The 13723-nt window shown below is 44.1% G+C and overlaps 1 protein-coding gene across 4 annotated transcripts in view; it reads right to left on the reverse strand.

Moving 5' to 3' along the window:
* Window positions 1-13723, reverse strand: part of far1 (fatty acyl CoA reductase 1) — a 140422-nt gene that overhangs the window by 67683 nt on the left and 59016 nt on the right. For all 4 annotated transcript variants that reach the window (XM_038807921.1, XM_038807919.1, XM_038807918.1 and 1 more), the window contains exon 2: window positions 2443-2685. In XM_038807921.1, the coding sequence (XP_038663849.1) occupies window positions 2443-2631 (189 nt within the window). In that variant the 5' untranslated portion in view covers window positions 2632-2685. The remainder of the gene's footprint in view (window positions 1-2442; window positions 2686-13723) is intronic.

The raw sequence follows: 13723 nt of genomic DNA on the forward strand, positions 1-13723 counted from the left end.
TGGGAGGAAACCGGAGCACCCAGAAGAAACCCACGCGCACACGGGGAGGATGTGCAGCATCCACACAGACAGTGACCCAAACCGGAATCAAACCTGGGACCCTGGAGCTGTGAAGCAATTGTGCTATCCACAATGCTACCGCTGCCCTGCAGTAGTTGGTGCCAACTGGATTCGTACCGGCAGTTGCTTGAACATTCTTGTGGAAGAATTAAAAACTGGGGACATGAGAACCAATCCATTCAAGAACAAAAGCAGGATGCCCTTTTTCCAAACGAAGGGTAATAAAAAAAATTGGAATTTTCTCCTCAAAAGGCTATGGATGCTGGGGGACAATTGGTGTTTCTAAGGTTGCAATGTTAGATTATTAGACATTAATATTACAATATACAATCCCTTCCCTTATGAAGAACATTGGGAGGTTTTAAAAGTTTCACAGCTTTTTAAAAAAATTTCAACATTTTGGAAATGCACAGGTAAATTAGAAATATTATAGTTAAATATAGCCCTAAATACGATTGCACTTAATTGTTCAATTTGCGGTGCAACTTACAAGTACCGTATATACTCGCGTATCATGCGATCTCGTGTATCATGCAACCCCTAAATTTTCGTCCCCAAAACATGATTTTATGCTATATCTCATGTATCATGCGAGTCACTTTTTTGGAAATTAATGCCCAAACTAAAACTTCCAAATGGTATCATTGTCTGTGGATTCTGCAGAGTGGATTCTGTTGTGAAAGCTGTTCGCGAATCGAACAGCTTTCCAGCTGACTTGACTAGCGTCGTTCAGCCACTTGACGTATCCATTCATAAAAACGGCAAGTAAAACACCCGCGAATTTTGTATCGGAAAAAGACAGCCATGTATTGAATAAACTACCCATATGATCAGGAAGACAACCTGAACAAAGAACCAATAGTCGTTAATGATTTGGATACTACTCTACAGATTTTGACCACAGCATTCTGATGGGAAGATGTTCAGCCACTTGACGTATCCATTCATAAAAACAGCAAGTAAAACACCTGCGAATTTTGTATCTCGCGTATCATGCGACCCCCCAAATTTAGGTTACAATTTAGGTCTTCAAAAGTCGCATGATACGCGAGTATATACGGTAGATTACCAACTACAGGAGGTGAATAATGAATACACATGAATAAACACTGAAAAAAATTAGTTATCCTCAAACATTAAACTTGTGCTCATCTAACAGATGGGAACCCTTCAAAAAAATTACTGTGCTGGAAAAATGGCTTGCCAGTTAAGAAAGGGAGGGGAATGTCGGGGAGGGGGTTAAGAGGAAAATCAGCACACGCATAGGTATTCCTGCTCTTCTTTTTAAATTGAAAGCAAGAGCAAAAGATTGTTTTAAGTGTGGGAAGGAAAAAATAGGAAGCTCGAGTAGGTGACACCCAACTTGGGAGCCTGCTAGCACAAACATCAATGGCAGATCTTCTGCAGGTGTGGCTCACAGGTAGTCTGAAGTGCCCACTGTTCAGAAGTTCAGCCATTAACCAGTCCAGACCTTTATAGGACCCTGCTCAAGCTCTTCTTGTAAGAATCCAGGCAATTGTATTTGTCTGTGCATTCCTGATGCATTTAAGAGCATATAAATTTACATTGAAAGTCTTAGTCTCCATAAGGTCATAAGGTGCCATGCCCAAAATAGTTGGGTGTGTCTTTCCTCAAAGACAATTCTAGATATGGAATAGTATAACACTCGGGTTGCAACTGAAATGCAAACACAAGAACAGGTAACCGTGACGAGTAAAACATGGAACAAACAAAAAACCTGATTAATAACCGTATGCTTTCCCAAAAAGTACATCCCTGTGTCAACAACTCAGATTTATACAACACCTTCAACATAGGTGGTTCAGAGGAGTGTTATGAAACAGAATTTCACACCAAGTCAAAAATGGAGATAGTAGGACAGGAGACCAGAAGTTTGATCAAAGAGGTGGAGTTTAAGGAGTGTCTTATACGAAGACGAGGAGAGGTGGAGTTTAGGGAGGGAAGTCCAGAGCTTGGGACCTAGGCAGCTGAAGACACAGCCACCAATAGTGGGCCAATTTAAAAACAGGGGTGCACAAGGGGCCAAGGCTGGAGGAGCACAGTTGTGCAGGGCCAGAGGTAACAGATATTTGGTGAGGCCATTTGGTGAGGTCATTTCTAATTTGTAGAATATAATTTGCACACTAGCACTTTTGATGCCCGAGAGAAATCAACGCAAGAAACTAGTTTCATGTTATGATTTACCTCACCAATTTTGTGCCTTTTCAAAATTTTGAAGATTATTTTATTAAATGCGAATACAAGAAAGTGGAGAAATGAGATAGACTTCTGCAAATATATAGCCCCTTGTTTCTTGCCTACTCTGCCCCAAAGACAACAGTAATGAAAACACCAATCATGCCCTGAAATGGCTTTTATTACCTTGCAGTTCAGCATCTCTTGAACCCGCGCTTGAGGATTCTGGCCTGCTTTGGGTCTCACAAGGATATATGCAGTCTTGACTGCTGGACAAGAGCGCAGCAGTTTCTCGAGCAGCACCTTCCCCATGAAACCAGTTGCTCCTGTGATGAGTACATCCTTGCCCAGGAAGAATTCCGGTATAGATATCATGTTGTCCTACCAATCTGAACAATGAGATGTCAACTAGTTCTTGAGTCGAGTAATCTGTTAAGGAGAGAGAGGAGTAATTTAACAAAAAATACTAGAAATGTAACATTCTCTCTTCCTAAAACAAATATTCTTTTCAACACCAAATTTTTTTTAACAACCCAGCCCAATTCCAAAGCCTCAGTTAGTAAAGTATGGCTAATTTTATTTACTGCATTCATTGTTTGAAGCAGCCTACAAAACATTTCACCCGTTGTTAGTTTCTGGGGGAATAATCACTGTGACCTGGAGCAGCAGACGGAACTCTAGAGCACAGCTGCTTTTACCTGAACTAATCAATGTGCTTAAACAGCAAATTTAAAACCAACATTAATATACACGGTTAAGGTAAATACAGCTGACTGTTTTTAAAATCTAGATGTTGTAAATGCGAAGGACTACACTGAAAATAGCATTCAAAACAACATGCTAGATCGCTTTCCCCATAAAGCACATTTGCTCTCAGGTTTTGGACAAGCTGGAAAGGTTCCATGCATTGCCCAACCCCACTTGCCACGAGCATTGTGAGTCAAAGATGAAGGATTCTGCCCAAACAAATCTCTCTTCTGGATACTGGCTCGCCTACTGTACATTCCAGCATTAGTTTTGTTTCAAATTTTCAATACATTTTACGCATTTATTTATTTAAAAGCATTTGAAGCTTCTTGTCTTACATTCATCAAGACAATCATAAGAAAACCAATGTTGTGGGAGAGAATATACCTATTCGGCTATTGTGCACTTCACTTTCTCACACGAGTGACCAAACAGACATTCTTCAAAACAAGGCCTTTATTCCGAGCTACAGCCACTGTTCCAGCCAGCGGCACGCAAGAGCCCTGATCGAAGGATTAGTTAGTTATACTTTTGGTCCAGTTACACAAAATTGCATATGCCAAAGAAAAGTATACATTTGTCTCAAAGTTATCTATGTTCATTTAGAACTAATAATTAGGATTACATGATGTATAAATGTGTAGTCATCCAATTTCAATTTGGGTACATCTACTTAATTATGTCATCAAGTGACGACGATGTGCAGAGCAGTCGTACGCCAGGTGGCTCTCCTCCTGTGGACCCGTTGAAAATACTTTTCAACGAAACTCACCAAAAAAACACAGCAACTCATTCCCCAACCTTAAAAAGACAGTGGAAGGAAGAAAGAGAGGGGCAATATAAGAAAAGATGCCCGGAAAAAGCCAAACTAGGGGCTAAATAGAGACCAGGAGTGGAAGGGGCCAGGAACAGCAGCACTTGGATGAGTCACCCAGGGCAAGCAGTGGAGCGCAAGTTTCGCCGGAACAAGAGGAGCAGTGCAGCCAACTCCTCCCGCACCAGGGGACGGAGCTGGAAGGCACCGAGGGAGCACCAGCAGGAGATAAAGGCGGAGATAAAAGCAGACATTGAGGCCACAGTGAAGGACGCAGTGGCTGAAACTCTGGGCCCAAATACAGCTCGCCCTGAGCAGAGTGAAGAGACTGGAAGCCCAAGAGGCTACCATCAAAGACATGGAAAGACTGCAACAGACCAGTGTTCGGATCGTGGCACTCGACAAAGAGGTGGCAAGGTTGGTTACAATGCAGGGCAGTCTGAGGGGTAAAGTAGAGGATCAGGAGAACCGCTCGAGGAGGCAAAACCTGCAGATTGTGGGCCTACCAGAGGGAATCGAAGGCAGCGACCCCACGGTATATGTGGCAGAGATGCTGGGCAACATGGAGGGAAGGGAAACTTTCCCCAACCACCAGAAATAGACAGGGCACACCAGTCACTGCGTGCGAAACCCAAAGCCAGGGAACAACCGAGGGCAATAATAGCCAAACTGTAACCGGTACCCGGACCGAGAAAGAATCCTGCGCTGAGCCAGGCAGTCCAAGAACTGTAGCTGGAAAGGACATAGAATGAGGATACAACAGGACATTGGGGCTGACCTGGCCAGGAAACGGACAGAATTCAACAGGGCAAAAACAGCCCTGTACAAAAATGGCACAGCAGCTGATGGTACACCACTAGAGACAACAGAGGCACATCGGAAACAGACCCAGAGAAGGTCAACAAAACCTTTGAGGCCTTTTACCGGGGCTGTACACCTCAGCCACCAGCAGGGGGCTTGGGGATGAAACAGTTCTTTGATGGACTGGACATGCCAGTCTACAAAAAATTTGCTGCAGCACTGGCCCCACACCTGAGGGAGATGTTCAAAGACTTGATGGCAAAAGGCACACGACCATCCACACTAGCACAGGCTAATACCCAAGAAAGACAAAGACCCAACGGAATGCAGGTCATACAAACCCATCTCACTACTAAACATAGATGCCAAAATACCGGCCAAGATCCAAGCCAAAAGGTAGAAGAACAGCGTTCTCGAGGTGGTCACGGAGGATCAAACGTGCTTTGTCAAAGGTAGGTAGCAAACCTCGAACATCAGGCGCCTACTGAACGTGATAATGACCGCATCCGGGGAGAGAACACCAGAGGTGATCGTCTCCCTGGATGCAGAAAAGGCATTCGACAGTGTTGAGTGGAAGCACCTCAGAGATACTGGAACGGTTCGGGTTTGGAACAGGGTTCACCTCCTGGGTGAAGCTCCTGTACAACGCTCCCATGGCGAGCGTTCGGACAAACAGCAGCCCCCAGTACTTCCAGCTGCACAAGGGCATCAGGCAGGGATGCCCGCTGTCCCCACTGCTGTCTGCCCTAGCAACCGAACCACTAGCGATTACTCTCAGAACAGCAAAAACTGGTGGGGAATCCAAAAGGGAGGCAGAGAGCACGGAGTCTTGCTCCATGCAGATGGTCTGCTGCTCTGCATCTCGGACCCACAAAGCAGCATGGAAGGAATCATCACACTCCTGAAAGAGTTTGGCACCTTCTCGGGCTACAAATTCAACAAGGGCAGAAGCACAATCGTCCCGGTAAACCCGCAAGGGGGAGGGGCAGCGCCGGGAGGTCTGCCATTTAAACAAGCCTGACACAAATTCCACTACCTGGGGATCCAAATTGCTCATGACTGGGCAGATGTTCACAAGTGGAACTTGACCAGTCTGACAGAGGAAGCCAAAAAGGACCCAAGATGGAATGCACTCACACACTCCCTCGCGGGAGTGCAGACAATCAAAATTAACGTGGTCTTGCTACTTCGATCAATCCAGATCTGTATCCGCAAGGCCTTTTTCAACTCATGGACAAGTTAATCATGCCGTTTGTATCCGGGGGTCCGGGGGGGGGGGGGGGGGGTGCTAGGATCCTAAAGAGGGTCTTACAGAAAACAAAGTCCAGGGGAAGGCTAGCCCTTCCAAACCTACTGTACTACCACTCGGCAGCAACAGCAGAAAGAGTGCTGGGATGGATCAAGGAGCCAGAAGAGTGGGTGCGCACAGAGGCGGCCTGCTGCAGGGGACCTCGCTCTAGGTTCTTGCCACGGCGGCACTCCCATTCCCACCCAAAAAACACTCCAGCAGCCCAGTGGTGGTAGCCACCCGCCAGACCTGGAACCAATTACAGCAGCAATTCGGCCTTTCCGAAATGTCCTACAAATCTGCAACAACCTTGGTTCGCGCCAGCACTCACTGACGCCACCTTTAAACAGTGGAGACAGGACTGAGGGACGCCGACAATTGGGGACCTATACACCAACGACAGGGTTACAACACTGGACGAACGACTGAGAGATTCCAGCTAGCTACGAGTAACAAACTCATACCTGCAGCTTAAAAACTTCCTATGGCAGGAGACAGGGACGTACCCATGACCACCACAACAGACTACTAGAGGAGCTACTTGACGCAAACATCCTAGATAAAGGGAACTGTAGCGACATGTATGAATGACTGATAGAGGGCCCACACTGTGCTTGACAGGATGAGGAGGAAATGGAAGACTTGTGGCTCAAAATAGGGTGGGGACTCTGGAGCGAAGCACTACATAGGGTCAATGCCACCTCTACTTGCGCAAGACTCAACCGAGCGCAAATAAAGGTGGTACATAAAGCCCACTTAACAAGAACCCAAATGAATAAGTTCTTCCCGGAAGTGGAGAACAGATGTGAATGGTGCCAAGGTGGCCCGGCCAACCACACCCGCATGTTCTGGTTTTGCCCCAGACTTGCTGGGTACTGGACAGCCTTCTTCAAGGCAATGGCCAAAGTGTTGAGGATGAGGGTGGAGCAGTGCCAGAAAGTGGCGGCCTTCAGGTTATCAGACCAGCCAGATCTCTTCATGAGGAGGAGGGCGGACGTCCTTGCTTTTGCCTCCTTGATCGCCCGCCGTAGAATTCTGCTCGGCTGGCGGTCAGCAGCACCACCTAAAAGCTGTAGACTGGCTGTCCGACCTATCGGAATTTCTCCAAATGGAGAAAATCAAATTCTCCATCACGTGGTCAGAAAATGGCTTCTTCAGAACATGGGAGCCATTCACCTAACTGTTCAAGGACCTGACTGTTGCCAAAAACAAAAAAATAGATAAACAAGTAGTCAAGAGGCAGGGGAAAGTAGCCACGGCATGAGAGAAGAGAAAGAGACCACATGAGCCACAGCTGCACAGTGTTCGAATTATGGAAGTAGAGCGTCCTCTATTTTGCATCAGCCCATCGCGTGTCCTCTATCATTTCATCCACGACTTCTATAGACAGTCTGAGTTGAAAACTGTTTTCTCATCACAAGTTTTCAATCTTTGAGGATTTAGCAGCTAGTGGCATTTATGATTTTTAGTGTGTCATTTTGTTTTTAGTAGGAAGAGGGAAGAGGAAACAATGAGATGGCATCCCCTTTCAGGGAGCCCCAACCTACTCCCCGTCTCAAAAATTTTACTTTTTAGGAAAAGATAGGCCACAACAGATAGAAGTAGCGTGTATCATTTTAAACCCTTTCAACCAATGTCGGAGGAAATAACAGTGCTGATTGGTTGGCAAGTGAACTCTGATTGGTAAAGACGTTACCATGGAGAATGCACTAGTTAATGGCTACTGACAGTTAACCGCCAAGCAGCGTCTGAAAATTTAAATCAGACAGCTCGACTCCGATTGGTCACGGCATTGTAATAATATCATGGTTGTGTTGTAATTCACCGATTGACCACTAGGAGTCTCATTAGTCTTTATGCGAATGCTAGTCAGGTGACCTCAGACTGACGAGGGAGCTGGGAGAGAGGTGGCTTGTACATGTTCATACTGTTATTCATCTGTTGTTTTGTAAAGAGTTGACCCACAGTTAATGTTGACTGTCCGGCAAGAACATTACAGGCATTGCCCCGGAATAAATCAGCAAATCACCACTTATTTTGTTTAGCTGAAACAGGCACAAAGTGTGTACATGTTCTGTCTGAAAAGAAGGCACTGTATTTTCATGTATGTAGCTTGCAGTATATCAAATGCGCCACACTGAATATTGGTGCAATCTGAGCTTTGAAGAGTCATATGGACTTCAAACATTAACTCTGTTTCTCTCACCACTGATGCTGCTGGACCTGCTGAGTTTTTCCAACATTTTCTGTTTCGTCTATGTTACAAGCTGTTTGTGGGGACCTTTACAGTGCGCAAACTAACTGTCTTGTTTTCCTATAAACAGAAATGACTGTACTTCAAAAGTAATTAATTGACTGTGAAGCAACTGCACACATTGAGAGCTTAGGATATAAATGCAATCTTCTTTAGAAAAGAGAAGGCAGAGCGGTTAGCCAAGTGTTTTTTTACAAGTGCATGATAAGGTACATATAGACATGGGAGGGAATCCAAAACAATAAATTTTAAAAGCAAGATAAAAATTCAGGAGAAACTTATTTACCTTGAGGGTGGTGAGATTGTGCATCTCGCTATCACGGAGTAACTTGTGAATGGTATAGATGCATTTAAAGAAGCTCAATAAACATCAGGGAGAACCGACGTTATACACCAGATACATCGATGACATTTTTTTCCTTTGGACCCACAGCGAAGCATCACTGAAACAACTACACTATGAGATCAATAAGTTCCATCCCACCATCAGACTCACCATGAACTATTCTCCAAATTCAGTTGCATTCTTGGACACACTCATCTCCATCAAGGACAGTCACCTCAGCACTTTGTTTTACCGCAAGCCCACAGATAATCTCACGATGCTCCACTTCTCCAGCTTTCACCCGAAACACATTAAAGAAGCCATCCCCTATGGACAAGCCCTCCGTATACACAGGATCTGCTCAGACGAGGAGGAGCGTAACAGACACCTACAGGTGCTGAAAGATGCCCTCGTACGAACGGGATATGGCGCTCGACTCATCGATCGACAGTTCCAACGCGCCACAGCAAAAAACCGCACTGACCTCCTCAGAAGACAAACATGGGACACAACTGACAGAGTACCCTTCGTCGTCCAGTACTTTCCTGGGGCGGAGAAACTACGACATCTTCTTCGCAGCCTTCAACACATCATCAATGAAGATCAACATCTTGCCAAGGTCATCCCCACACCCCCACTACTTGCCTTCAAACAACCACGCAACCTCAAACAAACCATTGTTTGCAGCAAATTACCCAGCCTTCAGAACAGCAACCACAACACCACACAACCCTGCCAGGGCAATCTCTGCAAGACATGCCAGATCATCGACATGGATACCATCATTACACGTGGAAACACCACCCATCAGGTATGCGGCACATACTCGTGCGACTTGACCAATGTAGTCTACCTCATACGCTGCAGGAAAGGATGTCCCGAAGCGTGGTACATTGGCGAGACCATGCAGACACTGCGGCAACGAATGAACGGGCATCATGCGACAATCACCAGGCAGGAATGTTCCCTTGCAGTCGGGGAACACTTCAGCAGTCAAGGGCATTCAACCTCTGATCTCCGGGTAAGCGTTCTCCAAGGCGGTCTTCAGGACAGGCGACAATGCAGAATTGCCGAGCAAAACTTGTAGCTAAGTTCCGCATGCATGAGTGCGGCCTCAACCGGGATCTTGGATTCATGTCGCATTACATTCACCCCCCACCATCTGGCCTGGACTTGCAAAATCCTACCAACTGTCCTGGTTTGAGACAAGTCACACCTCTTTAACCTGGGATTACCCCCCATCTCTGGATCTGTAAGGATTTGACTACCCGCAAATGCTCACATTCCAAGCATTGTCTGGCATCTCTGACTTTGTCTATACAAATGTTTCTGGAACATACCTCTCCATTCACCTGAGGAAGGAGCAGTGCTCCAAAAGCTCGTGTTTGAAACAAACCTGTTGGACTTTAACCTAGTGTTGTAAGACTTCTTACTGTGCTCACCCCAGTCCAACGCCGGCATCTCCACATCAGAGAGAAAGGGAGATAGGCGATGGGCTGATGCAAAACAGGCAGGAGGAGGTTCAAGTGGAGCATAAATGCAAACATGGACCAAAACGGTTGAATGGCCCGTTTCTGTGCTGCAAATACCATGTAAACCCATGTAAAAAGTCCTTTTGGATGTACATCAGGAGGTTTTAGAAGAGATCAGGAAACCACTGGCGATGCTATTAGATATATAGGTAATTAGATAAGTGAACATGTAAACCTGCGTTATGTTCACGTACTAGTTGGTGGGATGCACCAACGGATAAATATTGATGGATGGTGAACCAATAAAACCGACAAAATGAACTGTTCCATAATCAGTTCTTGAAACATCAGCCCAAATGACTGAGACCATCTCCACAATTTACTGACTAATTATTAAATACCCAATTTACAAATCTTACTTCAAACATAACTCCTAAAGATACTACGTATCTCCAAAATAGAAGGCATATTTAAACAGTATTAGTAATGTGTCACATCGCCATCTTTGGAAATGCTAATTAACCGATCTCAAACATCAGATCACCTCGTTCAGCAACCAGCTCAAAACAATGGCTGCACTTCAAAAGTAATCCACTATACATGGACAACTTTTGTTTTTTTTGCAAAACACGATAATGAGCTGCATCTACTCAACTCTTCATATCATGCCAATAAAAATGTATTAAACCCAAGACATTTGAACCAACACATTTGAATTAATCTCCTTTTAACAACTAAAAGTATATTGGGACACATTTGGGGGATTTTTCTTCTATATTTATATTTAGATGTTGGCTCTCTTCTTCCCTCAGAGTTCTGGGTTTAAGACCCACTCCAAAATCTTAGTTCAGTGCAAAATTGAGCGAGTATTACAGTTGGAGTCAGCATCTTTCAGATGAGACATCATACCAAAGTATGTCAGGTCTCAGATATACATAAAGATCATATGGCAATGTTGAAACGAAATGGGCAATTCTCCTCAATATCCTGCCTCAGCAGTAAAATTAATTTTGGTCACGTTTGTGGAAGCTTGCTGTGTGCAAATTAGCTACTTGCTACATTTCCACCATTACAACAGTGACTGCACATCAAATAGTACTTCATTGCTTGTAAAGTGCTTTTGAATACGGTGAATTTGAGAAAGGTGCTATATAAATACAAGTTATTTTTAAAATCATTTTTCTATTTGAACCTATAGAGGTTTGGCTCTCTGGGTAGCACTTCGGTTCCTGATTCAGGAGGCTGTGGGTTCAAGCCTGCTCCAGAGACTGAAGCCCTGCACTGTTTCTTATGGGCAGCACGGTAGCACAGTGGTTAACACAGTTGCTTCATTGTGCCAGGGACCCAGGTTCGATTCCCAGCTGGGGTGACTGTCCGTGTGGAGCCTGCACGTTCTCCCCATGTTGAGTGGGTTTCCTCGGTGTGCTCCAGTTTTCTCCCAAAAGAAATGCTTGTTAGGTAAATTGGATATTCTGAATTCTCCCTCACTGTACACGAACAGGCGACCAGGGGATTTTCACAGTAACTTCGCAGTGTTAATGTAAGCCTACTTGTGACACAAATAAAGATTATTAGATTATTACAGAAACAATGTGGGAAATATCTAGGAAAAAAAAAATAATCAGAAGGAGGCCAACATATGACCAACTCTAAGTTGGTCAGTAACCGTACTGATGAATCTTTGCCACAGAAATGTATATACAAAATACACAAATAATTAATAAATCAATTATGGAATTGCTCACAGTACATCAGGCAACACACTGAGTAACAGTACATCAGGCAACACACTGAGTAACAGTACATCAGGCAACACACTGAGTAACAGTGGTATCATGCCACAATACACAAATTATCATTTTGCTTAAGGTTACTAACGTGTGCAAAATAGCTAGTTCTTAAGGCTGTTGTGACCAGCAAGAACTTGAGGTCAATTAGAAATTTGTCATTGGAAGGGAATACAGATTGGCAATGGTCAAAAGTCCTAAAACCCAGTTAAGAATCCAACATATAGGATGGCACATGGAACAGTGGTTAGCACTGCTGCCTATGGCACTGAGGACCCAGGTTTGAATCTCGGTTTTGGGCAACTCTCATTGTGGAGTTTGCACATTCTCCTCTTGTCTGTGTGGGTTTAGCCCCCACAACCCAAATATGCGCAGGTTAGGTGGATTGGGCACGTTAAATTGCCCCTTAATTGGAAAAAAATAATTGGGTACTCCAAATTTTAAAAAAGAATCCAACAGATCTTTTTGTACACTCGGGTCTTAAGCGTGCCGAATTCGCAATAATAGTCAGGCAGGATGTAGCAAAATACATCAGGATTATTAGGTTATTAAGTGCAAATTTGGCTACATTACTGGAAAACAAGCAACAAAGAAGGAACAACATGCTAATTACTGATGTAAAATGTAGATATAGGCCAATCATGCCAATGCTTTAAACGCCAGTGCAAAATAATAAGAGGTAGTTTCAGTAGAAGTTCAAACTAAACTGAAAAACAGGAAGAGTAGAACAGACAGTAAGCTTGTGTACAAGAAAATTGTTATTCAAGGCTAAGGGAAGAGAGCGACAAGAACTCAACAAAGCACACCATGGTACAAAGCTTGATATCGGAGGACATTTGAACTGCAGTAAAGGAAGGGCAGGCAATATTTCATTTCTAATATCGACTGTGTACATCTCATTAGACACAATAAATTGCATCTGGAAATTCTTCAAACACAAACACAAAGAAACAGAATACGCTGTTACGACAGCGATTATGCCCACTAGGGACCCTGCATGTTCGTCAAGTTGTCAACATCAGGATTCAAACTGATCGCGGCCAAACAAGAGCCTGGGGAGGGGCAAGGGGAAATGAGTTGATGAAATTTGCTGCAGGACAAATTGAAGGTTATCTATATATTGATTAATCTCAAGATATAGCCTGAAAGCAGCATGAACTGCAGCCAAAAGTAAAGCATAGAAGCTAACTGCTTTCCCTCACTCAACCTTTCCCAAAAATAAACATCGACAAATTGCTTCCAAAATGAAATCATAAAAATGGAAAGCCGAAGTATGGTCACTTTACAGCAGGGGTGTCAAACTCAAATACACCGTGGGCCAAAATTTAAAAATCGGGACAAGTCGAGGGCCGGACTGGTTCAATGTTTTTTTGCAAATCTTATTGAAATGAACTTATTGAACCTGGAATTAATAAAGCTTAGGTTATTGCCTATAAAAACAACATTAAATATTAAATAAATAAAAAATTAGTTGCATTTATTTCTTATTGCTTTATCTGGAGCTTTTCCAGAGTAATTTCTAATGAAAACATTTTTCCACAGGCCAACACTTTGTGATTTACACTATACCTGAATAAACTCGGCATCAGCCATATCATACGCCATAGGCGCTTCAATTGCTGGAGCCAGCTTTAATAGTAATTAGATATTATTAGGGCAGCACGGTGGCCTAGTGGTTAGCACAACCGCCTCACGGCGCTGAGGTCCCAGGTTCGATCCCGGCTCTGGGTCACTGTCCGTGTGGAGTCTGCACGTTCTCCCCGTGTCTGCGTGGGTTTCGCCCCCACAACCCAAAAATGTGCAGAGTAGGTGGATTGGCCACGCTAAATTGCCCCTTAATTGGAAAAAATAATTGGCTAATCTAAATTTAAAAAAAATAAAAAAAAATTTAAATCAAAAAAAAAGTAATTAGATATTATCTCGCGGGCCAAAGATAATTCCACCGCGGGCCGGATTTGGCCCGCGGGCCTTGAGTTTGA

Source organism: Scyliorhinus canicula, chromosome 9, assembly GCF_902713615.1.
Source record: "Scyliorhinus canicula chromosome 9, sScyCan1.1, whole genome shotgun sequence".
Lineage (NCBI taxonomy): Eukaryota > Metazoa > Chordata > Chondrichthyes > Carcharhiniformes > Scyliorhinidae > Scyliorhinus > Scyliorhinus canicula.